Source organism: Octopus sinensis, linkage group LG5 (assembly GCF_006345805.1).
Source record: "Octopus sinensis linkage group LG5, ASM634580v1, whole genome shotgun sequence".
In the NCBI taxonomy this organism is placed as follows: domain Eukaryota; kingdom Metazoa; phylum Mollusca; class Cephalopoda; order Octopoda; family Octopodidae; genus Octopus; species Octopus sinensis.
This window is the reverse complement of record NC_043001.1, coordinates 117,968,740-117,996,604: the sequence shown is the minus strand read 5'-3', so window position 1 is coordinate 117,996,604 and position 27,865 is coordinate 117,968,740. Positions and strand designations below refer to the sequence as shown.

The 27,865-nt window shown below is 36.1% G+C and overlaps 2 protein-coding genes across 3 annotated transcripts in view; one reads left to right on the top strand and one right to left on the bottom strand.

The window, feature by feature from the left end:
- Positions 1-17,769, top strand: part of LOC115211822 (cleavage and polyadenylation specificity factor subunit 5) — a 116,820-nt gene extending 99,051 nt beyond the window's left edge. For both annotated transcript variants that reach the window (XM_029780530.2, XM_029780529.2), the window contains one exon: positions 17,570-17,769. In XM_029780530.2, coding sequence (XP_029636390.1) covers positions 17,570-17,591 — 22 coding nt within the window. In that variant the 3' untranslated portion in view covers positions 17,592-17,769. The remainder of the gene's footprint in view (positions 1-17,569) is intronic.
- On the bottom strand, positions 5,881-11,110 carry LOC115211823. The gene is made up of 2 exons (XM_036503017.1): positions 10,139-11,110; positions 5,881-6,559 (listed from the first exon to the last, which is right to left on the bottom strand). The coding sequence occupies exons 1-2, from the start codon at positions 10,536-10,538 to the stop codon at positions 6,267-6,269; spliced, it is 693 nt and encodes a 230-aa protein (XP_036358910.1). The 5' UTR covers positions 10,539-11,110; the 3' UTR covers positions 5,881-6,266.
- Positions 17,770-27,865: the final 10,096 nt, after the last annotated feature.

The window sequence follows — 27,865 nt, the reverse complement described above, 5'->3', positions numbered from 1 at the left end:
GCCACAGGGAACCAATAAGGTGATGGACTTGCCCTTGAACTTTGACGTCAGCGTAAACTCGTGTTTATCTTCTTAGATGCACCAAACGATGTCATTTGAAATGCAGAGTTGTATTACCTGATATTGTTCAGAAAATCCTTTGACTGGATGGAAGTGCCTTCTAGAAGATCCATAAGTGGTTGAGAAGGAGCTGGTAGTGCTGGCAATGTTACCTGACCACCTGAGCAGCACATACCATTTGTTTCACTTGAAAATTTTAAAGCTCTACAGAAACACCAATTTGTGTTTAGCACACCAATTTGGACAGAGTTATCATTTTTATAAGAATGGTATGGAACATACCTGCTTAATTTGTTACCGAAATAGTACTGAATCTTTTGATACCCCATTCGTGAAAATCTATAACTCGGTTTTAGAATGCATAAGGAATATATATATATATATATATATATTATATATATATATATATATACATACACACACGAGCAAAACGCCCCCTGTCCAATGGACGGTGCTGAGTTGTCAAACATTGACACCAAATATTCTCAAAACTTGTCCGTCCGTCCCATAGGCCTCACATTTGGGAAACACTGATTTAATCTAAATTTGAGACACCAGCAAAAGAAGAAATAACGATAAACTTTTTTCTATTCCAAAGAAAAACGATTTTATTCACACAAATATGCAACCAAAGATTTTAAAGTACCAGTAATGAATAGGCTTTTAACTGGGAGAACACAGACACGGTTTAAACAGTAAACTTGGCAGGAACGAAACGTGTCTTTAAGCAGTACAAAACCAACAAAAAAATGGAAGGTGCAGTTATGTACAGGTTGACGGAAATAACGGCTTTATTGATCGCATTCTCACCTGGAATCGATTTTTGTAGTTGTTTCAAGACTTATACATGCCCTGATACCGTCGGTATCTACATATCAAATTTGAGCGCAATCGGATGGAGGATGCCCGAGATCAGAGAAGACACACACACACAAGCAGACAGAACGGATTTTATATAAGATATATATATATATATATATATAGAGAGAGAGAGAGAGAGGACAGACTTCTTTCAAACTGAAAGTATTATCTCGCATTACAATACAGACATAATACTGAAATAGTGTAAGAGATAAGAGATTGCTCTGGGCTCGCATTAGACTAGAAGTTGGAAATATTTGGGCTCATGACACTGCATGAACCTCGGCATTTGTATTTGACGCCTGTTGCTTTATGTATTTTATTTCGAGTTTATGCATATATGTATGTATGAGCCAATAAGGGAGACTTCTACATGGTAGCTAGACCTAGTAGAAACAGCAGCCAAATCTCCCTCAAAACACCCCACTGTCTTAATCTGACAATTCTGCTTATTATGTAGTTTGAATGAGAAACTGTAACTAAAGATTTAAGATTATTAACCCTCAAATTTTACGCGTTTTCATAGCAATCGATTTTTTCTCTTTTTTGGCTAAATTAAAATGGTTGCTTTTCCTCGTAGTGTTTCATGTCAGTTGAAAAGGTGAAGCAGGTTAACTTGGACGGTGTTAAGTAGTGGAGATGTTTGGTGATTGTATGTGGTGGTTGCTTTTGACTGCTTCTTCTCAGTAAGGATAACTTTTGATAACGAATCTTAGCACAATATACATACATCTTCTTAATAAGAGAGACAGACAGAGGAAAGAAGAGATACAGCATAGCGACGGTTTGGGCTGACTGTCATCCTGTGCTCCCTTTGTGGCTAGCGAAATGGTATGTGCCGGCTGTCTGGCGGCGAGCTGGCAGAACCGTTAGCACGCCGGGCGAAATGCTTAGCGGTATTTCGTCTGCCGTTACGTTGTGAGTTCAAATTCCGCCCATGTCGACTTTACCTTTCATCCTTTCGGGGTCGATATATTATGTACCAGTTACGCACTGGGGTCGATGTAATCGACTTAATACCTACGTCTGTCCTTGTTTGTCCCCTCTGTGTTTAGCCCCTTGTGGGTAGTAAAGAAATAGGTATGTGCCGGCTGTCTGAGCAACTGGTTGCGGATCTTTACCTTTTGACCGACAGATTTAAAAAATAATCTTTTGTAACTAAACAGTTTCAAACTTCGGACACTGGTAGAATGTGTCATATGAAATATCTTTTACTCTTAGCATTTTTGTGAAAAACCTATTTACGAAGTTATTTCACGTCTCAAAGTTTTCGTATTTCGGTAATTTCAACCAATCAATGACGTGTATTCAGCTGAATAAAATTACTGCTGTTGTTTGTCAACAAAAACTATTGGCGGTGGGTTTTTCGTTTGTAATTGCTATTTATGACATATCGTGCGTTTGTACTAGTTTTAACCCTTTCGTGACCAACCCGGCTGAAACCGGCTGTGGCTCTGAGTACAAATGTCTTGTTTTCATAAGTTTTGAATTAAAATCTTCCACCAATCCTTAGTCACAATCTATATTCCTAAAACCAGCTGAATGATAACTAAGTTACTTTACTAAATTCTTTGTTTTTTTAAAGTAATTGAAAGAAACAGAGAGCATCTCAACAGAAATACAGTAAGGAAAGGGTGGTTAAGGGTTGTCATTAACAGTGACAGACGAAATATACACCGCCGGAAGTTCTTGTTGACAAACGACGGCAGTCATTTTATTCAGTTGAATCACGCCTTTCCACCCGTGTCCGAAGTTTGAAAGTGTTTAGTGACAAAAGATTATTTTCACATACGAAAGCGCACCACTTTTCTTTTATTAATTTTCTGAAAGATTCAAGAACTGGTTAATTCGTTTGAATTAAAATGTAACTTCTTTGTATGTGGAGCACATTTCGCAGTATTTTAAGAAAAAGCAGGAAGTGACATTATACAAATACAATCTACAGAAACCGTTGACCAGTGGGAAAAGGCAAATCAAGGGGTAAAAACCAGGTGCATTTTTAGGCAACACTTTAATAATGACAGGAACAGCAGATCACCCCCCTCCCCCTCCCTAGTTGTAATTAAAGCGAAACAATGTGAAACGTTGTTATGAACCGATTAGGCTGGTATTTCTAGCACGTCCTGCTACCACTGAACAGGTATTTGCGATAAAGGACATGCTGCTATCGCAAATAGCTGTTACGTGGTAGCAGCGCGTGCTAGAAATAGCAGCCAAATCTTCCATTTTCAGTAGAAAGGAGCCGTTTATGTGGTGGTGGACCTGGGACTTTCGGGAGTAATTCCAAGCTCCCCCAGCACTACCCTCCCTTTGTTTCTGAAAATAAAAAAAGGGAGATTTGTGGCATATTGGGAGTTCAGGGTACTTCGAAGCAAAAAATCTTTTTTTTTAGATTCCTTTGTGGGTGTAATCAGTATTGCTATGTAACGGCGTTGTCATCTTGAAATGAATCGATATGAATGACCCCATAAGGTTAAGATGTACACATTAACAAAAAGAAAAAGAAAAATATGGGTGTGTAGAAAAGGAAGTTTTTTTTCCCCCTGAACGTTTAAAAGTAACAAGCTTCTGGTTACACAATAATAATATCGAGGAAGCTTATCGTTTTCGTTGGTAACAGAGAGATTGAAACATTTTGCCGCGTGTGGGGAGGTTTATTAAATGATAAACTTATAATTTAGACGTTTTAAAATTGTTTAAATGAAACAAAAACCTTTTATGGCGAAAGTAAAGGACACGTACAACCAGTGTTAGGGGCTAGGGTCCTTGTTACGCCGAAAACGGGTGGTGAGCGTATTCTTTTACCTCGGTCCCTTTTATACATACACTAGCAGAATTGCCCGGCGTTGCTCGGGGCTGAATTGCTTGAAAGTACTGTTAATGATTGCACTGAATTATGATGATTATTCAGGCAAATATTGATATAAGTTTACGGTGGGAGATAAGGACTTAACGATCAAATGTGTGCCATTGCATTGTTTTGGGGGAACCAAATTTCTGATGAGCATTATAGGGGCACCAACTTTAAGTTTGAGAAAGTGTGGTGGTAGTCCGGGGTGCTCAAAGGAATTGAGTACCTCTATTGGATAGTTGATGTGACGTCCTCTGGGTCAGGAGTTGTATCGATAGACTGATATACATAGACTTCCCCAGGAATGAGTTTTAGCATTTCATCATTAATATGGTGAACAGTTTTATTCCTCGGGGCCAGTATAGCCTTTTTGCCAATCCAATCCATATTCTGATAATTAGCTTGTAGATCTGGGAACACTGCATCTCTGAGATCAGAAGGCGTCTTAACAATGGTACAAATGGAATCGATGGCAATATTACCATTTTCATCCCCTGGTATTTTGCCTTCGCCAAGTGCAAGGAGGGTGTGAGGAAATGCTGCTGATGTGATATTACGTCGCATATGAGCACGCATATTGGTGTGAAGTTTGAGAGTTACTTCCCTTTATTAAAAAAATATGCATTAAAATGGAAAAAAATGATGGTAAATTATTTGTAAAATCATAGACTCATCGTAGACGCGCGCTAATACCCAGAAGGGCTCGATTTGAATCACGACTATAAGATACCCGGTTTTGGTTAAACTGCATCGCAAAATGTGGGAGTAGTTAGGAATCTAAATCGGAGTAGACAGACACACAACCTTTCTTTTATATATAAATATTTTCGTCCTAAAAAACTTTGTATGGATTGAATGGTTACCTCTATGGAAATATATACACGCACATTATACATACATGTGTGTATAGATGAATATATAAATACATTTAAATATCTATATACACTTTTGGGCGATCTTTCTGTTTCTTAGAGATAACTTTAGATCTTATTTTCGTCCTAAAAAACTTTGTATGGAGTGAATGGTTACCTCTATGGAAATATATACACACACGTTATACATACATGTGTGCATAGATAAATATATAAATACATTTATATATCTATATACACTTTTGGGCGATCTTTGTGCTACTTAGAGATAACTTTAGATCTTATTTTCGTTCTAAAAAACTTTGTGCGGAGTGAATGGTTACGTCTATAGAAATATATACACACACATTATACATACATCTGTGTATAGATGAATATATAAATACATTTAAATATCTACATACACTTTTGGGCGATCTTTCTGCTACTTGTATATACTTTAGATCTTATATTCGTCCTAAAAAACTTTGTATGGAGTGAAAGGTTACCTCTGTGGAAATATATACACACACATTATACAAACATCTGTGTATAGATGAATATATAAATACATTTAAATATCTATATACACTTTTGGGCGATCTTTCTGCTACTTGGATATAGGTCTTATATTCGTCCTAAAAAACTTTCCTGTCACACACTCACGCACACACACCCTCACACACACCACACACACACTCACACACACGCACGTTAGGTTACAATTTTATTTATATATTTGCGTGTCTATGTGTGTAAAGAGGAAGTGGGAGGCAGAATGAAAGAGTCACTCACTACAGAAAGTGAATTACTTTCACTTTATTCGTTGCACACTGTGTGTGTGCGTTTGTGTGTGCTGTATCCCACACTAAGAGAAGCATTTGACTCATACACCACAATGTGAGTTTTCTGTAAATTTTGCTTAATTGGGGTTGACATTTTAAAAAGCGGACCTGGCACGACCCGATGCATTCTACTCTTAAAAATGCTAGGTAAATTGTAATTGAAGAAATCCTATATTGTAGATTTCTATAAGATACAAAGGGAGGCAGATAAAATCTGCCTTTTATAATAAGAGATTAATCATTTAAACGATTTTACTGGTAAATTATGACAAACGGAATTAAATTTGAACATTATCGAAGGGAAATCGTTCTATCCTCAGACACAGGAAAGCAACAATTGGTATATCACCTTTCATTTATTCTTTTCTCAAGTTATATAAAACATTATATATATATAATTTGTGTGTGTATGTAATTAATTTGAATATATAAAGAAAACTTAATTAAAATCCCAATATTTCTAATATATTTTTTGTTCTTTTTCATTATTTATACCATTTGTATACATTGTGAAGTGTTTTGTTGAATATTTTGCTTCGCATGTATTTTATTATCCGTAAAAATATGAAAGGTAAAAAGAAAACCGGTAACTTTAAATCTTTTTTTTTTTGTTGTAAAATGTGGGGTTGAGGTGGTAGAATTTTGCCAAAAAGGTAAAGAAAACTAGAAGGTTCTTACTTCACATCCGTAGTATCAGAGATTTAAATTTAAGTTCCATTTTCGTCTCAAATAAAACAAGCAAAATTCAAGAAAATTAAAATTGATATTCCTTTGAGTCAGTAGCATCAGGATGACTGTTTAAAGAATTACACAACAACGATCATCGGATTTCTCTGGTGTTGGCTTTGTGGGTTCTTCAAGTATAATATTCGGAACTATTGGAGTCTCCAGTCTGTAAACGTTATCCGTTCCATATCTACTGGAGAAACTAGATCCAGTTGCATCAGTAGTTCTGGTACTTGCCTCATAAGTAGGTCTGGGACTTTCTTCATATGTAGTTCTGGGACTTTCTTCATATGCAGTTCTGGGACTTTCTTCATATGCAGTTCTGGGACTTTCTTCATATGTAGTTCTGGGACTTTCTTCATATGCAGTTCTGGGACTTTCTTCGTATGTAGTTCTGGGACTTTCTTCATATGTAGTTCTTCTGGGACTTGCGCTAAACGAATATATATTTGTCGGCGCAGTTGTATGTTTAGGTACTCTATTTGCAAGTCCCTTTCTTACTTTTATACGTAAACCATCGGTCGTTGTAGTGAACTTATCTACGTGAGAATCAACTTGGTGAATTAATTTGACTCTTATCCTCAAATTTGGCTGCTTTAACCGTTGCACTTCTTTGAACACGTAAAGTCTCCTATTGTCTACACTATAATATTTCTCATGTTTAAGGAAAACTCTGATTGTTCGAATTTCATTAATTGTGGTTTGACCCTTGATAATGTCTGAAATAAGATCTTGTATTTCGTTTCCATTTTGAAAACATGAAGAAATAGAATCTTGAGTGTAGCGGATCTCTTTTGGAGACAGTGTGATGAACATAGTGAACGTATGTAATGACAAAGTAATACTTGTGAAGATTCTGTTTCTCGGAAATCAAAATGAAAGTTAAAATTCTTGTGAACAAGGGGAATAAGTCAGTGTAATTGAGTTCATTACGCATCAGGCAGTTAATGATTTATCTCCTGTGAAATACTGCTATTTATTATAACAGCTCCATAGATTACTTTTCTACGAAATCTCTGTTTGTACTTGGAAAGTTTTGCTGGTCATTGTATCTAAAGTAAGCACTTCTTGGAATAAAAACGAAAGTAATATTTTCTCAGAAATGTTAAAGTGAAAAGGTAGGATAAGATTTGGCTGCTAGTTTTAATCAGCCGAGTAACTGCACCTTCTTTCGTTAAGATCATTTCAGTATATTTTGCTTGTATCTTGTTTGAGTCATTAGCCTGTGGCTATGCTGGGGTACCGCCTTGGAGAATTTTTAGTCGAATGAATCGATCCCAGGGCTCATTTTTTGAAACCTGGTATTCTATCGGTTAATGTTACTTTTACTACTGGTTACCAAAACAGAAATCAAAACGAGTGTAACAGGTGTAAAAAAAAATGTGCAATAATGAAATATGAAAATAAAAATTTGCAGTAACGAATCGGGGGCGGGAATAGGACTTTCGGAAAATTCACACGATCCGAATTTTCCCCCTCATAACCTTTAGGAAAATGGATATCTTGCAATGAAATTGGATCTCTTCAGTGTTTGAGCCAAACTGAACAGATCCTTGACGTGTATGTAGTTTCAAAATGCCTTATTTTCTAACTATGAGATGTATTGTCATTGTCACGATTTTATCTTACTATAATCAACAACAAACATATTTCGTCAATATAAAAGTCTTTATTAGATGAAAAATAGCATTATTAAAACCTGACGGTAAAAGAAAAATAGCGGCTTATACACCTGAAAATACGGTAACTGCAGTGCAGTAACAAGTTCGCTGGCTGGTTGCTAGTTGATAGTGTAGTAGGGAGGGAAAGAGTAAGGAATGCACGGTGCTGACTAGAAAGGATAAAGGTGGCTGCTGGACATAGAACAGAGTGGTGACATTTAGTAGAGATGACCCGGAAGTTGTTCCTCCTCGACTACTATCGCAAGCAGCAGTAGCTTTCTTAATCTGAATACATGTCGTTGATGGGTTGAAAGTACCCAAATACAACCTTAACACAAAATAACTTCTAAAATACCAAATTTTGTCAAAAATGTTCAAAGTAAATCGTGTTCTGGGTGAGAAAAATACGAAGTTTGAAAAAGAAAGTGAATAAAAAAAATCAGTGATCCAAACTGAACAAATCCGTGAAATTTTATATAGGTCCCTTTCAAATGGCATAGATTACGATTATAAAGAAATTCGGGTTAATCTTGATCCGGAAATGAAAATCACCCCCTCCACACACACACACCAAAAAAAAAAGTACTGGGATGGATGTAAAGCAATGGGCAGGAAACGAATATGAAAAAAAAAAAAAATGCGCGCAAAGAAACGGGAGGGTGGGGGGAGGACTTTGGAAAATTTATAAGATCCGAGTTTTTCCCTCGTAACTTTTAGGAAAATGGGGTTTCTTCAATGAAATTTTATAGAAATACCTTTCAAACAGCATAGATTACGATTATAAAGAAATTTGTGAGGAAAATCTTTTCCAACGGGGATGGGGAAAGGACTTCGGAAAATTCACGAAATCCGAGTTTTTCCCACATAACTTTTAGGAAAATGGTTTTTTTTCAATGAAATTTTATAGAAATACCTTTCAAAGGGCATGCTTTCGGATTATAAAGAAATTTTGTTTCTGAAAATAAAAAAAGGGAGATTTGTGGCATATTGGGAGTTCAGGGTACTTCGAAGCAAAAAATCTTTTTTTTTAGATTCCTTTGTGGGTGTAATCAGTATTGCTATGTAACGGCGTTGTCATCTTGAAATGAATCGATATGAATGACCCCATAAGGTTAAGATGTACACATTAACAAAAAGAAAAAGAAAAATATGGGTGTGTAGAAAAGGAAGTTTTTTTTCCCCCCAGAACGTTTAAAAGTAACAAGCTTCTGGTTACACAATAATAATATCGAGGAAGCTTATCGTTTTCGTTGGTAACAGAGAGGTTGAAACTCTTTTGCCGCGTGTGGGGAGGTTTATTAAATGATAAACTTATAATTTAGACGTTTTAAAATTGTTTAAATGAAACAAAAACCTTTTATGGCGAAAGTAAAGGACACGTACAACCAGTGTTAGGGGCTAGGGTCCTTGTTACTTCGTAAACGGGTGGTGTGCGTATTCTTTTACCTCGGTCCCTTTTATACATACATACATACACACACACATTATATATATATATATATATATATATATAATGTTTTATATAACTTGACAAAAGAATAAATGAAAGGTCAATTGTTGCTTTCCTGTGTCTGAGGATAGAACGACTTCCCTTCGATAATGTTCAAATTTTATTCCGTTTGTCATAATTTACCAGTAAAATCGTTTAAATGATTAATTTGAATATATAAAGAAAACTTAATTAAAATCCCAATATTTCTAATATTTTCTTTTTTCTTTTTCAATATTTATACCATTTGTATACATTGTGAAGTGTTTTGTTGAATATTTTGCTTCGCATGTATTTTATTATCCGTAAAAATATGAAAGGTAAAAAGAAAACCGGTAACTTTAAATCTTTTTTTTTTGTTGTAAAATGTGGGGTTGGGGTGGTAGAATTTTACCAAAAAGGTAAAGAAAACTAGAAGGTTCTTACTTCACATCCGTAGTATCAGAGATTTAAATTTAAGTTCCATTTTCGTCTCAAATAAAACAAGCAAAATTCAAGAAAATTAAAATTGATATTCCTTTGAGTCAGTAGCATCAGGATGACTGTTTAAAGAATTACACACCAAGAATCATCGGATTTCTCTGGTGTTGGCTTTGTGGGTTCTTTACGTATAATATTCGGAACTCTTGGAGTGTCCAGTCTGTAAACGTTATCCGTTCCATAGCTACTGGAGAAACTAGATCCAGTTGCATAAGTAGTTCTGGTACTTGCTTCATAAGTAGGTCTGGGACTTGCTTCATAAGTAGGTCTGGGACTTGCTTCATATGCAGTTCTGGGACTTTCATCATATGTAGTTCTTCTGGGACTTGCGCTAAACGAATATATATTTGTCGGCGCAGTTGTATGTTTAGGTACTCTATTTGTAGGTCCCTTTCTTACTTTTATATATAAACCATCGCTCGTTGTAGTGAACTTAGCTGCGTCAAAATCAGCTTCGTCTATTAATTTGACTCCTATCCTCAAATATGGCTGCTTTAACCGTTGCACTTCTTTGAACACGTAAAGTCTCCTATTGTCTACACTATAATGTTTCTCATCTTTAAGGAAAACTCTGATTGTTCGAATTTCATTAATTGTGGTTTGACCCTTGATAATGTCTGAAATAAGATCTTGTATTTCGTTTCCATTTTGAAAACATGAAGAAATAGAATCTTGAGTGTAGCGGATCTCTTTTGGAGACAGTGTGATGAACATAGTGAACGTATGTAATGACAAAGTAATACTTGTGAAGATTCTGTTTCTCGGAAATCAAAATGAAAGTAAAAATTCTTGTGAACAAGGGGAATAAGTCAGTGTAATTGAGTTCATTACGCATCAGGCAGTTAATGATTTATCTCCTGTGAAATACTGCTATTTATTATAACAGCTCCATAGATTACTTTTCTACGAAATCTCTGTTTGTACTTGGAAAGTTTTGCTGGTCATTGTATCTAAAGTAAGCACTTCTTGGAAATAAAAACGAAAGTAATATTTTCTCAGAAATGTTAAAGTGAAAAGGTAGGATAAGATTTGGCTGCTAGTTTTAATCAGCCGAGTAACTGCACCTTCTTTCGTTAAGATCATTTCAGTATATTTTGCTTGTATCTTGTTTGAGTCATTAGCCTGTGGCTATGCTGGGGTACCGCCTTGGAGAATTTTTAGTCGAATGAATCGATCCCAGGGCTCATTTTTTGAAACCTGGTATTCTATCGGTTAATGTTACTTTTACTACTGGTTACCAAAACAGAAATCAAAACGAGTGTAACAGGTGTAAAAAAAAATGTGCAATAATGAAATATGAAAATAAAAATTTGCAGTAACGAATCGGGGGCGAGAATAGGACTTTCGGAAAATTCACACGATCCGAATTTTCCCCCTCATAACCTTTAGGAAAATGGATATCTTGCAATGAAATTGGATCTCTTCAGTGTTTGAGCCAAACTGAACAGATCCTTGACGTGTATGTAGTTTCAAAATGCCTTATTTTCTAACTATGAGATGTATTGTCATTGTCACGATTTTATCTTACTATAATCAACAACAAACATATTTCGTCAATATAAAAGTCTTTATTAGATGAAAAATAGCATTATTAAAACCTGACGGTAAAAGAAAAATAGCGGCTTATACACCTGAAAATACGGTAACTGCAGTGCAGTAACAAGTTCGCTGGCTGGTTGCTAGTTGATAGTGTAGTAGGGAGGGAAAGAGTAAGGAATGCACGGTGCTGACTAGAAAGGATAAAGGTGGCTGCTGGACATAGAACAGAGTGGTGGCATTTAGTAGAGATGACCCGGAAGTTGTTCCTCCTCGACTACTATCGCAAGCAGCAAAGAAACGGGAGGGTGGGGAGAGGACTTTGGAAAATTTATAAGATCCGAGTTTTTCCCTCGTAACTTTTAGGAAAATGGGGTTTCTTCAATGAAATTTTATAGAAATACCTTTCAAACGGCATAGATTACGATTATAAAGAAATTTGTGTGGAAAATCTTTTCCAACGGGGATGGGGAAAGGACTTCGGAAAATTCACAAAATCCGAGTTTTTCCCACATAACTTTTAGGAAAATGGTTTTTTTTCAATGAAATTTTATAGAAATACCTTTCAAAGGGCATGCTTTCGGATTATAAAGAAAAATTTGAGGAAAATCTCATCCAACTCGGTGGGGAGAGGACTTCGGAAAATTCACAAAATCCGAGTTTTTCCCTCACAAGTTTTAGGAAAATGGGGTTTTTTGAATGAAATTTTATAGAAATATCTTTCAAGCGGCATACTTTCGGATTAGAAAGAAATTTGTGAGGAAAATCTTTTCCAAGGGGATGGGGAAAGGACTTGGGAAAATTCACAAAATCCGAGCTTTTCCCTCGTAACTTTCAGGAAAATGGTTTTTTTTTAATGAAATTTAATAGAAATACTATTGAAACGGCATTCATTACGACTATAAAGTAATTTGTGGGGTAAACCTTGATGTGGGTAGAGGACTTTCGGAAAGTCCCCAAGATCCGAATTTTTCCTCATTATATTCCGAAACCACATTCAACTTTCTACAAATACCCTAGCGTACCCTAGCGTAGTACTACTACACTACGTAGTGTTTATTTCTACCCACTTTCTATAATTTTTAGTGTTTTGGCTTCAATTTTGTTTTATTTTCAATTATTCTCATTCACTCTTTATTACTTTCTCTCTCTCTCTCTCTCTCTCTCTATATATATATATATATATATATATATATATATATATATACACACACACATATATATACACATACATATATATATATATTCAATTATGAGGGATAAAGTTGCATGTTGTGAATTTTCCAAAGTCCTCTCCCACAAATTACCTTACAATCGTAATGTATGCCGTTTCAATAGTATTTCTATAAAATTCCATCGTAAAAACCCCGTTTTCCTGAAAGTTATGAAGGAAAAACTCGGATTTTGTGAATTTTCCGAAGTTCTCTCCCCACCCCCTTGGAAATGATATTCCCCACAAATTTCTTTATAATTGTAATGTATGCCGTTTAAATTTCATTGAAAAAAACCTATAGTTTGTAAGATATTTTTTTTCTTCAATTTCAACCAATCAATGACGTCCATCGAGGTAAAAATCATTCCGTGCCGTATGAATATGTCCCTCGTTTAAGAAACAGATTGGGTTTATTTACATTTGTTAAGAAAAAAAAGATACCCTTCCCCCAATCCCTAACCCTAAAACAGATTGAAATGCAATAGATCGATACCAGGGTCATAATTACGGGTGACAATTTCATGTGACACCGCTAGAAAAAAGCTGCCGTTCAAACCGAAAAGATCCGAGAAGAAGATGTTTAATAAACACATTCTACCAGTATACGAAGTTTAAATTTTTTTAGTTACCTAGAAATTATGTTAAAAACTGCCGTTCAAACCGAAAAGATCCTTTGCTCCAAATAAATGATATATGCAAAAAATTAGAAAGATTCATTCATTAAAAATATTTTATACTCAAAAATAAAAAGAAACTGAAAACGGGCACTGGCGACGATAGATAGGGAGATAAGTTGCTTTTGCCAACCAGGTATTATTAATGACTAGCAGCATAGCCCGGCGTTGCCCGGGTATGTAAGAGCCCCTAGTAGGCAACGACTAATCCCAATCTAGTCCTTTCCCTCTAGGGAACGAAGGCGCATATGTAGGTTGCAATGTCTTCTCTTCACTCGAATACTTCTGTGTATACGATGTTCCTAGCTGTCCCTTTGGGCAAAATCATGAAAACATCATTGCGCCTCCCAACGCGTGAACAGCCCACGTACAGCCCAGAAAATGTGTTGCATATAAAAAGCTTAGATTCTCGACCCCATGTTGAATTTATCGATTTTTTCAGAACTGGGTGAACTTTTCAAAAGTTTCGCTGCGTTAGTTTTGAATTATGACATTGGGCTATGTGTGTGCCAAGTTTAATCAGAATTGGTTGAAAGCCGTGGTCAGGGTGAGGGTACAACCTGACAGACACACAGACAGACAAACTGCCGTTTATATAGAGAGAGATACTATTTCTCGGAAATCAAAATGAAAGTAAAAATTCTTGTGAACAAGGGGAATAAGTCAGTGTAATTGAGTTCATTGCGCATCAGGCAGTTAATGATTTATCTCCTGTGAAATACTTCTATCTATTATAACAGCTCCATGGATTATTTGGAAAGTTTTGCTGTGTTATGTGTTCTATAATTTATTTTCTCTGTAAACTGAAAACAAAAATGAAAATAACAAAACTTGAATGCGTCTTAAATATATTTTCTCTATGGTTTTATAATTATTTCTGTCGTATAATCACAACATCATAAAATGGGCGAAGGTAAAAGAAACTCTGATTAAAAATAATCAAGAATTTGCTAACGATATTGTCGGGCTCCTTGTATCATTAATAATACCCGACTGGTAAAAGTAAATTACCTCCCCTAATATCGTCCGACAGGTACGTTTAGATTCGAGAGTTTCCCTTTTATTTTTTTTTAGCATAAAATATTTAAAAATGGACGAATCTTTTTAATTTTTTGCATACATCAGTTATTTTGTATATATTTTCCATTGTATTTCATTTTCTTAGGTGCGTTTCTAAAGGAGCTCCACGTTTTTAAGCTTGCATTTGTAAACTACGATAAGAATAACACTAGTCAAAAAAGAATTTGTCCCAAGGAAAAGAATTTCATGTTTTTGCATGCAGAATTTAAAAATGCCAAATTATCGGCGGAGGTAAAGACAATAGACCCCTTTAGGAGGTGGGTGTATTTTTGAAAAATTGAAATTTTAGAGAATTTTTCTTCAGAATCATAATCTTATTTTTTCTACGTATTTCGCCAAAAAATACTTTTTAAAAAAGTGAAAATTTAAAGAAATTAAGGCGGGCTGGGAAAATTAAAATTTTGAAAAGCAGATGGTTTTGCAGACTCGGAATCTCCGCACTCGATGTTGTAGATTCTTGTAAAAAAAAAAAAGAAATCCCAAAAGGGTGGGGGGTCTTTACCTTCGCCCAAATTATCTGTATCACCCAGTTTCTCTGTTCCATGATATCCCTTTAAGTTCCTGTTATGTGGGCTAAATTTCAGTTGTTGGAAATGTGAAGCTAACGATTTAAGAAATATTCCCAATTCAAATTTTTATGAACAGAATTAGCCTAGTGAAATCATAAATCCAACTATCTGAGTCGATGAGTCCCAAAAGTATATAAAATAAAAAAATATGTAAAAATACTAACACAAAAAAAAAATATGTAAAATGGTGTGAAGAATTAATCGTGAAAAATCAACTGCAGCATAAACAACAGTGAACCACAACACACTGTGAGGTTGTCATGGCAACAAGCTGCTATTGCCATGCTGTCTGTTGATTGGCTAAAATTACCTAAATGTCCCTACTTTAATGCTAAACAACATCAGATTCTGTAATTTATGAGATAAAGTGATTGATTGATCGTATTCAAAGTTCAGAGTTGCATCGATACACCAAAATTGAAAGCAATCTGGGCAAAATTAAGGTGGGGGTTAATTTTGCGAACAAGAAAGGCTAGATCCCCTTTTTCTATTTACTCAAACGAAAAATAGATGAATCTAAAAGATTTTTTTGAAACTTATTTCCATTACACTCAAGTAAAAAAATAATTTATGAATTTCTTTCACTACGAAGGTCTTCTCCCCCATCTCCAGAAAAATTTTCCTTACAAATTTCTTTATAATCCTAATCTATGCTGTTTGAAAGGTATTTATATAAAATTTCATTAAGAGATATCCATTTTCCTAAAAGTTATGAGGGCAAAAATTGGATTTTGTGAATTTTCCGAAAGTCCTCACTCCATCCCCTGATTTGTTAGCTCAAATTTTTATTTTCATATTCCATTAATACACATTTTTTTGTAAACATTAACCATTCTATCTTTCTGTTCTGCTGAACCGCTAAGGGGACATAAACACACACCTATACAAATGTCGGCAATCATTTGTTATTGGTCCCAGACCTGTCAATGTTTACAGCTGTTTGTTCGTTAGTTTCCGTGAAATTTTTTTTCTTTATTTACTTTCGGTTTCAGGACATTGAAGACGGTGGAAAGCGAAAGATGTGCGCGCACGCACGTTATGTATGTGCGTGCGAGCGTGTTCAGCTCTATGCATTTATATTCACTCTCACACACACTTGCACATTGAATGTATATATATGTATATGAAAGATAATGGGTGTACATATGTGTGTGTGTGTGTGTGTGTGTGCACATGCAGCTTTATGTATTTGTACTCATTCCAATTTGATTATAACTGGACTTGTCCAGCACATTGCCATTTACTTACAAGAAACCAGGAAGTTACTTTCTTTGTTTATGTCCTATCTTCACTTTTATATGAATGCACTAATGTATCTAATATCATAGGATAGATTGGCAAAATTATATGAATATTAAGCCAGATTCTTTGTGGTATTTGGTTAGGGCTCTTTGTATCCTGAGTGCAAATTCTACAGAGGTCATCTTTTGCACTCAATAAAATAAAGTACCAGCCTAATACTGGGTTGGCTTTAAATTCCAGGCCTTGTACCTGTATTAAAAGCAATTATTAACAGAACATTAGATTAATAGAATTGTTATGGCATTGGACTTTGTAGCATTTGCTCCAGTTTTTTACTTTTGTGTTTCAAATCCTGCTGAGGTCAACTTTGCCTTTCATCCTCTCAAATATATAAGCCTTGTGCCTATGGAAGAAAGTTATTATGGTGGTTGTGTGCCTGTTAGAAATGATTATGTTTGCTTTAAGACATATAAATGTAAATTTTAGTGTGTGTTTGTTAGTTTTTACTGCACTAGTTTTTCATTTTTGTTGTTGTTTAACCACAGTTCAGCCCTGATGGATCAAAGGCATTTCAGCTGTGACCTTGTTTAACCACAGTTCAGCCCTGATGGATCAAAGGCATTTCAGCTGTGACCTTGTTTAACCACAGTTCAGTCCTGATGGATCAAAGGCATTTCAGCTGTGACCTTGTTTAACCACAGTTCAGCCCTGATGGATCAAAGGCATTTCAGCTGTGACTTTGTTTAACCACAGTTCAGCCCTGATGGATCAAAGGCATTTCAGCTGTGACTTTGTTTAACCACAGTTCAGCCCTGATGGATCAAAGGCATTTCAGCTGTGACCTTGTTTAACCACAGTTCAGTCCTGATGGATCAAAGGCATTTCAGCTGTGACCTTGTTTAACCACAGTTCAGCCCTGATGGATCAAAGGCATTTCAGCTGTGACCTTGTTTAACCACAGTTCAGTCCTGATGGATCAAAGGCATTTCAGCTGTGACCTTGTTTAACCACAGTTCAGTCCTGATGGATCAAAGGCATTTCAGCTGTGACCTTGTTTAACCACAGTTCAGTCCTGATGGATCAAAGGCATTTCAGCTGTGACTTTGTTTAACCACAGTTCAGTCCTGATGGATCAAAGGCATTTCAGCTGTGACCTTGTTTAACCACAGTTCAGTCCTGATGGATCAAAGGCATTTCAGCTGTGACCTTGTTTAACCACAGTTCATCCCTGATGGATCAAAGGCATTTCAGCTGTGACCGTACAGTCTATTTTCAGTCATTGTTTATCACAAACTGTCTTATGTGCCCTTCTGAGACAATAGTTATTTGAAGATTTTCTTGCTATTTTATTGTATGTTGATATTCTCTCTTTGGTTTGCCCGCTTGGTATTAATATAACATCTCATTTTTTCCTTTCTTTCATATTTCCAGGTTCAACTTTATCTACAACTGAAAAAGAAACAACCAACTCAATTTAATTCGTCACTGGTTCATTTTCTCTCCATCCATATCCTTTATTTTTGTCTTCTGTGTTGGACTCAACAAACCAAGCCTCTGCTAGGGTATTCGCCTAAATATTGTCACTCATCATATCACAATCATCATCATCATCAATAAAATACATAAATTCATTTTGCCTTGTTTTTCTTTTATGTCTTATTAGTGTGCAGCCCAGCCTTTGGCCTGGCCTGTACGCTGCCCAAATGTATGCATAAGGCACATATTGGCATCTATCGTAATGACCATTTTCCTTACAATAAAAGATGATTAAAAAGAGTATTTCAATAAGTGCATCACAATTTTGAACATTAATTTACAATATGTCACCAAATTTCTCTTCACCAATCAAAAATATGATTACTTGTAAGAGAAAGGATGTTTCAATACTAGGTCAATGTGAAAGTGTTTTGGGGATAAGATGAATTTGTAGCGATCGGAAAATGTGTCTTGCCATAAAATCAGGCATTTGAGGTAGCATTAGAAATTGCGGTTGTGTTGTGGAGAACTTTTGACTTCATAGACATTTGGTTTCTCTCTTTGGGACTGTTGCCGCCAGTTTTTCTGGAAGGGTATTATTTTAGAGGCTATCAGTAGATAAGGCCATAGTCATAAAATACACTGTTATTGGCTATGCAATGAATTTGATGCATGGAAAGACAGGAAGAAACGTAGGAAGAAAAGAATTTCTTCACAACCCCCAATTAAAACTGTTGAGATGTGCTTATCTATAATTGCAAAGGGCCCTTCCCTCCTCATTTTCTGAAAAAGAAGTATTGTTAGTATTATAAATTCTGATATAGTTGGAATCTACACCATTAGAAGCATATTTGTAGAAAATTTTATTTAAAGATTTCCATTTTCCCTAAAGTTATGAAGGAACAAATTCGGTGGGGCACTCTTGTATAGATATGTAAAAAGCATTATGGTGAAATAGTTTGAGGATTGCTAGAAATAGAGGCCAAAACACCAGCAACTACCCCTTCCCCTTCTGTTTTCAGAAAATTAGTGCACAGTTATTTGTGGAATGGTGAAATAAATTGAAATGACACGAAAACCCTGAAATATTATCAATTTTATTTAGTGTTTTCAGCAGTCAACGTACAAAAAAATAAACTTTGCTTTATATATGTGTGTGTGTATGACTGTAATGTTCAAAAATATAGGAATGTATGTAGGTATATATAAATATAGGTGCGTATTATGTTTATACGTCAGAATGCATCTGTAAGAATTTCGGTTTTCCTGCATCTCATCATCATCATCGTTTAATGTCTGCTTTCCATGCCAGCATGGGTTGGACGATTTGAATGAGGTCTGGTGAACCAGATGGCTGCATCAGACTCCAATCTGATTTGGCAGAGTTTCTACAGCTGGTTGCCCTTCCTAACGCCAACCACTCTGAGAGTTTAGTGGGTGCTTTAACGTGCCACCGGCACAAGAGCCAGTCAGGCGGTACTGGCAATGGCCACGCTCAAATGGTGCTTTTTATGTGCCACCTGCATAGGAGCCAGTCTCCAGCGGCACTGGCAACGACCTCACTCGAATGTTTTTTCATGTGCCACCAGCACAAGTAAGGCAACGCAGGTAGTGATCACACTCGAATGGTGTTTTTAACGTGCCATCAGCATGGAGGCCAGCTTGCTGCTCTGGCAACGATCTCATTCGTATGGTACTCTTAGCGCTCCAATAGCACGGATGCCAGTTATCATGTGTGTATATATATATATATATATATATATATAAAACAAAACTTTTCTTTTACGGCCATAACTACACAACTGTGCCCCACAGAATTTGTTTTGTAACTTTCAGAAAAATGTATATTTTTAATGAAATTTTATACAAAAACATTCCAATTATTTTGGAATTTGTTGTGTAAAACATTTTCTGCAAGTTAGGAAAACAGTTTCACAAAATTGAAATGATTTGGCTTTTCACAACAAATTCCAATGTTGTTGGAATTTACACTATTAGAAGCATATTTGTAGAAAATTTTATTTAAAAGTATCCATTTTTGGTAAAGTTATGAAAAAAAAAATGGGTGCAGCACTCTTGTGTAGGTATAGCCTATATGTAAGAAAGTATTATCAATTTTATTTTATGTAGTGTTTTCACTGGTCAATGTGCAAACAAACAAACTTTGCTTTTTATAAGGGTATAGATAGATATAGACATTACAATGAAATAGATAGTATGTGGATTGCCAGAAGTAGGAACCATACACCACCAACTCAGCCTCCTGTTTTCAGAAAATAAGTGCACAGTTATCTGCAGAATGGTCAAATTAATTTAAATGACATGGAAAACCTGGAATATCAATTATTAATGTTTTCAACAGTCGACGTACAAACAAACTTTGCCTTTTATAAGTATAGAGATTATGATGATTAAAAAATGTGTGTATTGTTGATGTGTGTGTTCTTTTGCTATCATTTTACTCCAAACCGGCTGCTGATTCTATGAGAGGAGTTCCAAGCACCAACTTATTGATAACGAAGATACTTTACCAAATATTTTCAAATTATTGATTACTAGCAGTATCGCCCGGCGTTGCTCGGGTTTGTAAGGGAAATAACTATATAAGCATTTTTAGAGAGTTACTTCCCTTATAGATGCCAATTCGGGCTTTCTTAGCCATTTCTGTTTTGGTGTCTTCAAGCCATGAAGTCGTTGTTCTAAAAGAACGCTGGTCTCCTTGACAACGCTTTATGACGTTGATTTCCTTACACTCCCTTCCCCACAGCTTCACGAGGGAGGGAAGAAGGGGCAGAAGCAAACAGGTGCAGGTGTGAGCGTGGATGCCAACTCCGCCGCCATCGACACACGAAAAATTATGCATTAAAATGGAATAAAAAATGTTAAATTATTTTTAAAATCGTAGACTCATCGTAGACGCGCGCTAATACTCAGACGGGCTCGATATGAATCACGACTATAAGATACCCGAATTTGGTTAAACTGCACCGCAAAATGTGGGAGTCGTTAGGAATCTAAATCGAAGGGGACAGACACTCACACAACTACAGTTTTATATAGAGAGATTTTCAAGATTAATTTAAAAACACATGTAGTGTGATCACAGAAGTTGATATTTTTTTCCATTTTATATAGCTTTTGTTTTGATCGCTCTACATTTTTGCCTTGTTTAATACATTGCCTTGTCATTAGTTTAATTCTGTGGAGCCATAAGGAGCACTAGTGAAAACCCTTTTCATATTTATATAGTAGAATTTGAACTCTGACAAACCACTCATTTTTTTTCTTTGGTCTTGAACTACATGTAATGTCTATTTTCAGTTTGGTAGACTGAGTAATTTTTGAGCTAATCTAACTGATCCGTGTAAAGCAGATTGAAAATGGTCTTGGATTATCAGATTATAAGTTTTGTATTAAAGTCTGTTGCAGATCATCATTCATCATCATCATCATCATCATTTAACGTCCGTTCTCCATGCTAGCATGGGTTGGATGGTTCGACCGGGGATCTGGGAAGCCAGAAGGCTGCACCAGGCTCCGGTCTTATCTGGCAATGTTTCTGCAGCTGGATGCCCTTCCTAACGCCAACCACTCCGAGAGTGTAGTGGGTGCTTTTTACGTGCCACCTGCACTGGTGCCAGGCGAGGCTGGCATTGGCCACGGACGGATTGGCGCATTTTACGTGCCACCTGCACGGAAGCCAGTCGAGGCGGCACTGGCTTCGGCCACGATTCGGATGGTGCTTTTTACGTGCCACCGACACGGAAGCCAGTTGAGGTGGCGCTGGCATCGGCCACGATTCGGATAGTGCTTTTTACGCATCTCCAGTCCAGGGATCCTGGCATCTGCCGGGTGCGAGTCATAGGATTGGTTCAATTTCGATTCCGATTTATTTTACATTTATGCTTTATTTTAACATTATACATTTATTTTAACATGCTTACATAGGAAGGTAGGTTTTCTCTAGCACAACATCTCTCTTATTGTAGTCCTTTGTCACCTTCTTGAGGCTTAGTCTCTTAGAACAGTCTTCACTTGTTTTTTTTTCTTGTGTGTTCTTTGTATTCTACAGGTTCCTTCAATCGGATCATTTGGAATTCTTTACCCAACTGTTATTTCTATACTTGTGCAGCCTTCTCTTGCATGATACATTTGATTACTTTTATATTTAGATTGTCTTTTTTTCCTCAGCTCATTCTTTCAGTTAATTACATTTTACATCTGCTACATACGAAGTCCTTTTCTCTCAGCTTTCTCTTATCTCACAGTATCTTGAGCACCTATAGTTTACATGTCGTATACAGTATAGAATTCCCACTTAACCTTTCCTTTGCACTGAACACAGCCATTTTATAGAGTTCATTCTTTCTTGGTAAGTTTTTTTTTCTTTATCTTTGCTAGGTTTACTTTAATTCTTTGACGATTGCTGTTGGTCTGCTGGTCTTTGTGAGTCCTAATTCCTTTCAGCATCACTTTCCTATTGATGGCTTAATTTCGAGCTTTTCCTGTTGAATCTTTGTGGATATCAACGTTCTGTATTTTGTCGTCTAGTCTCCAGTTCATCATAATGTTTTCATATTTTGTCAGTTGGGATGATTTTTTTTGAAAGTCTCATCTTCATTAGTATGATCGTTGGCAGATTTCTAAACAATTTTGTTTGTACAATTCTGTGAGTTGCTTTAGATGTCATATTGCACAAACTTGCGGATGATTTCATTGGTAGAAACATAACCAAATTTTGAATTATTTGCCATTTCATCAGTGGTCCCTTGTCTTCAGCAGAACCATTTCATCAGTGGTCCCCTGTCTTCAGCAGAACCATTTCACGGACATGTTCAGTGTTGTCATCAGCTCAAGATATGGTCGGGGACTCAGACTTTTCTTGATGTGTGACCAATTTTGAATTTTCCTGTTCATTCACAGACAATCTGTAATGACAAAACTATTATCCCTGGATGATGCTCTTTGAACCCAATCAAAGAGAATGGCCATTGTTCCAAGTTCAAACTTTCACTATGTTTGTGTTAGCTTATTTGCTTTATGATATAATTTTGATAAACCTTTTATCTTTCCATCTATTAATGAAACAACCGAAATCATGTACGGAGATTAATTGGTGCTATTTTAGCGTGTGGTGTACCTTTTCTTACCTTCTTAACCTGAGTTAATTTTAATCATTACAATGCTGTTAAAGGATTTCTATTGGCGTATAATTTTTACAGAGGAAACAGCAGTTGTATTTTTATAAGAGAACAATCTTCTGGATACATCATAAGAAGCAGACCCTTGTCATCGATGTGGTAGCGTTATGCATGAAAAACGAAAATGTTACAGAAGTGGAGAATATTGACCTATATTTCACTGTCCTCGAAAAGAGTGTCAAACTCCGTATTCTATTTGGAAAAGTAACCGTTTTTTCATTTTGAGTTTGTGCGAGATTTTAGAGCTGGTGTCCTTTATCATAATGGAGATACCCGTGAATAAAGCAGTGACTCTAACAGGAAAGTCTTCTAGTACGGTAAATGACTGGTATAATATGTGCAGAGAGGTGCGTGGAACCATCATTTCTCAATGTCAACAAGCAACAACGCCATTGAAATTGATGAGGTAAGATTTGCTGATCGATGGAAATACAATCGTGGGAGACTGCTAAATGGTGACAATGCTCCTCTTGTTCAAGAAAATTACATAGATGTACAAAATAACAGGAACCATGGATGTAGAATTGATGATCCTTTGGTCTGAAACAAGGCTCTGACTGTTGATATTTCTATGTGCAGCATTGTGGCAGAAACACTCTATTACCAATGAGAATGTGAAAATGATTCCATAGTTCACTCGGATAAAGGGTCTGCATCTGCGTTGCCAATTGAAATCAAATGATGAGTAGCAACAAATAACATTGCTAAATTTGTTTCAAGCAGAGATTTCTTCTTATTTTTGGTTTTAATAAAATTGGTAAGAGGAATCATTTGCTGTGGAGTTGATGTCTTATGTTTCTTTGCTTCGCAGTGGCTTACTAAAAGAGAATATTTTTGCCAACATATTACATCTGCAATATGCTTTGGATTGGTCACTAGGTACTTCACATAACCTCTTGGTAAATACTGACATCTCAAGTCATTCCTTTCGGAATTTTTAGCTGGTAATACTTTGCTTTTTCTTTGCTCATTATAATGTAGTGAGAAGCAAGAAATAAATTGAATGATTAATAAAAATACAAAATTGAAATTACAACTTAACAGTTGGCAGCTATCAATTCTCTCATTTGCTGTTAACAATTCTTATGTTAGCATGAAAAAAAACAGGCTTATTTTAAAACAGTTAAACTGAAAGTAAATCGGTCAACTTGTCATGATAAAAACTCATCACTACAGAATTGTTAGGACGAATTTCCATGCTTTCATTCTTTGCAGCATATTTACATTATTGTGTAGTGAGTTCAGGTGCTGACATGAGGTATCTTCCACTCCGCCCCCAAGCACCACTCTGTATCCAAGCGGAGGCTGGGGTGGAGAGCTGGAAAAGTTCATAACTTGATAAATTTTCTTTGGATAACTTTCATTTGAAGTTTCATGAAAGTGAAAGAACAATTCAACAATAACCAATAGAACTAAAATTTGGCTGTAAGATACTTTAACGAAAGTAGAAAAGGAGGTAAAAGAAGAAAAAGGGGTAACTATGGTGGAAATGTCATGGTCAGAGAAAAATGTCAAATAAAATTTTAAACAATTTTCTGAAAGCTAGGTGGAGCACACGTCTGTAGGAAAGCCTTACAAAGTGGACGCCACAAAATCACCAAGGAACATATGTTGGTCTGATACAAGGAACGGATAATATGTGACAGGAGCACATACTCAGTCTGTTGGGAGGTCATGGTTGGATTTCAAAACAACTATTTAAAAAAAAATGAGAGGTGTTAGTGAGCTTTTGCTGGAAAATTTTGAGGAAAGATGCAGCCGATTCGTTTGTGGCATTCCTAAATGATGTATGAAGTGTGTATCGTTGATTAAAACTTAAATGTAAGTTATTAATAAATCATTATTCAACATTGTTCAATTTGTTTTTATTATCCTGCAGTATAAAACTCTTACAGTGGAGGAAGACCGCACGCTAAAGTGTAAAAGGGTAAGAAAGGGTAGACCCCACGCTAAAAGTAATTTCATAGCGTAGACAGAATACTGCAGTTGACCACACGCTAAAATATCACCCTATAATTTTTCAACAATTTATTTAAGATCACATCTAGTGTCTTTGATGAAAGGCATTCCAGCCACGACCATCCCATCAAAGTTTTTTTAGTCGAAGACGTCAATCTCAGTACATATTTTTTCAATTTCCAACGAAATGATGAAGCTTTTGCATGGGAAGGGACGCAACTCGTTGCTGATTTCGCAAACAATGTATACAAATATACACAGGTTACGTGTAAAACTATTCTGTGTTCTTTGTTGCAGTATACTTGACACACTGATCACCTGTGGAGTTGTGCACTCTCGGTGATTATATATCTCGCTGAGACGAAATGGAATTAAATTTCCAAATTCACAAGCTTGTGTGTGTGTGTATATCTATCTATCTATCTATCTATATATATATATATATCTACAAGGTTGACCAAAAGTCACCTCACAGTAAGTCAAAACCACTTAACTCCAAGATTTATTTATGTTTAACAACTGAATGAATTTAGTAGAGACATCTAAATATGAAACCTGAAAATGAACTGAAGTCCTTCTTGATCGACACATTTTCCCATATATAGGTGGTCTGATCAATAAGTACTTGGACTGTGTAACAAAATACGCAGTGTAAAGCTGCTTGGCACAGATTGACCTTAAATTTTGGTGTGCATGTGCAGTAAGTTTTAATGTCCTAGTTCACTTCTGCTGTTTACAGCAGTGCTTGGAAGGAAGGTGTGTACCGTGTGATCGTTGCATTGATCATGACAAAGACAGTTGAGCAGAGAATCTGCATCAAATTTTGCCAGAGGCCTACGCAAAGTTTTCATCATTCTCAATCTTGTGCAGCTGAAAGCAGTCTGGGCTCAAACTTGGCAGACACGCGTCTCATACCCAAGTCTTCAGTGATAATGGACTGAACTGAACCGTAACTAATATGCACATCCTCTGATAACTCACGGATTTTGATTCGACGATTGCCCTTCACAGTTGTACGCACATCTGCGATATTTTTCTTAATTCTGCTGGTTGTGGGTCTTTCAGAACATCCATCAATATCGATATTTTTGCGGCCATCTTGTAAACGTCTGAACCACTCGTACACTTGTGAGCGTTTCATACACCCCCTCCATACATTTTCTGCACGTAGGCTTCTGAGCAGGTATCGCCATGTCAACTTTCTCTGTCATGGTCAATGCAATGATCACACGCTTCACCATCCTTCGAAGTACTGCTGTAAACAATGGCAGTGAGTTAGAACTTTAACACTAAGTGAGCATGCACAGCAGAGTTCAAGGTCAATCTGTGCCAAGCGGCTTGACTCTGCGTGCTTTGTCTGTGTGTGCTCCTTCTGGATTCGAAAACCGAGTTACCGATTTTGATGTATGAGGCATCAAAAGATTCAGTAATCTTTCAGCTACCAAATAAACTATGTTTTGCCACAACAACTCATTTTTACTACTAAAATAACCTCAGAAACGAGGTCGGGTTGCACAATTTTGAGGTCATTTTCAGACAATATTTCGATTTGCTTCTAATGTTTCACTCATGCGTAGAATTCTTCTCAGACGAGCATTTATGAAAATGTACGCATAAATATTGTATTAAAATAAATCACAATCAAAGCAAATTTCTTTAAAAGACATCCATTTCTCTATGTTATGAGGAAATACAGTCACTCACACTCTCTCTTACATGCACACGCACACATACATGCAAAAAGATGTATGCATATGTATTTATATACGTGTATATGAAAGACAATGTGTGTGTGTGTGAGAGAGAGCGAGTGAGTGCCACTTACACATACATGACAACACATACCAATTGAAACGACCTTTTTTCTATTCTGTAATTCTTGCTTGTGATGAGCGTATTTAAAAACCTGATCTTCGATATAAACTTAAAAGGAAGTTTTCCCAGAAATCCTATCCTTTACCTGTTGTTTCTAGCATGTCCGATGTGACATTTGCCTCCCCTAAATTTTTCCCTATGTTTTCGATACAGGAGATTAGGATTTCACCCCAAAACACACGTTCTCAATATTTAAATTTTCTCCTTCCCCATCTCAATTTCTGAATTTTTTTCACTTTTTTTCCAATTTTTTTTTCTTGGTAATCTACGGAGAAAAAACAGAAAAACAATCTTTAAAAATTTCTTTCTTTTTTTTTAAAGAACACTAAAATCTCCTTCCCAAATATCCACCCATCACCTCGCCACTTTCAAAAAGCAACAGATTCTCAATGTTTCGCATTTTGGAAAGCGGGGAAGTTTCTTCAGAAATAATGTTGTTTACCTCTTAATTCTTGCATGTTGGATTTTCTGGTGGCGGTCTGGTATTTTTTTACGCCTGATATTTCACTACAATTCTATGCATGCGTGAAACATCAGATGAAAGTGAAACATTGGGAGGTTTTACTTTTCGAAAGCGGATAGATGATGAGTGGGTGAGGTGGAGGAAGGAGCATTGAGTGTTTCTTTGAGAAAATTAAACTTTAAAAAATATATAAATATATTTCCCAGATTCGTAATCTCTATTTTCTACGTAGATAAATAAAAAAAATTCGAAAAAATTTACAAATTAAGAAATTGAATGGGAAGTGGGGGTGGGGGATTAAAACTTTGAAAATATGATCTCTGGGCAAAATCATATTAACCCCCTTTTATACAATGAAACAATACATAGTTTGTGATCCTTTTTAAGAACAGAAAGCACTTTCATGCAAACCCTAACAAATTGTATCCTCCTCGCCACTTCAATTTTAAACAAACAGCAACTTCCATTACGCCAGTAATCCAATTCACTATATATCAGCTGTGCTAATTCTTCCCATAAGGAAGGAACAAATAATACAATGTCGCTGGAAATCATAACACCCAGGCAACGCCGGGATGCATTCCTAGTTTATATACAGGGGTTGCACTAAATAATGGAAACACCTTAATATTTCAAACAAATTTGTTTTGATATGGGGTAGGACCGCCTTTGGCAGTAATTACAGCTTGAATTCTACGAGGTATGGACTCGTACAAAGGTTGAATTGTTTCCAATGGAATTTTTGTCCATTCT

Excerpts from the sequence above, each read along its gene's own strand:
- LOC115211823 (XM_036503017.1), bottom strand. The coding sequence starts at position 10,538 with ATGTTCATCACACTGTCTCCAAAAGAGATCCGCTACACTCAAGATTCT. Across the intron at positions 6,560-10,138 it reads TAGCGCAAGTCCCAGAAGAA|CATATGAAGAAAGTCCCAGA; the intron begins CTACATATGATG and ends GTCCCAGAACTG.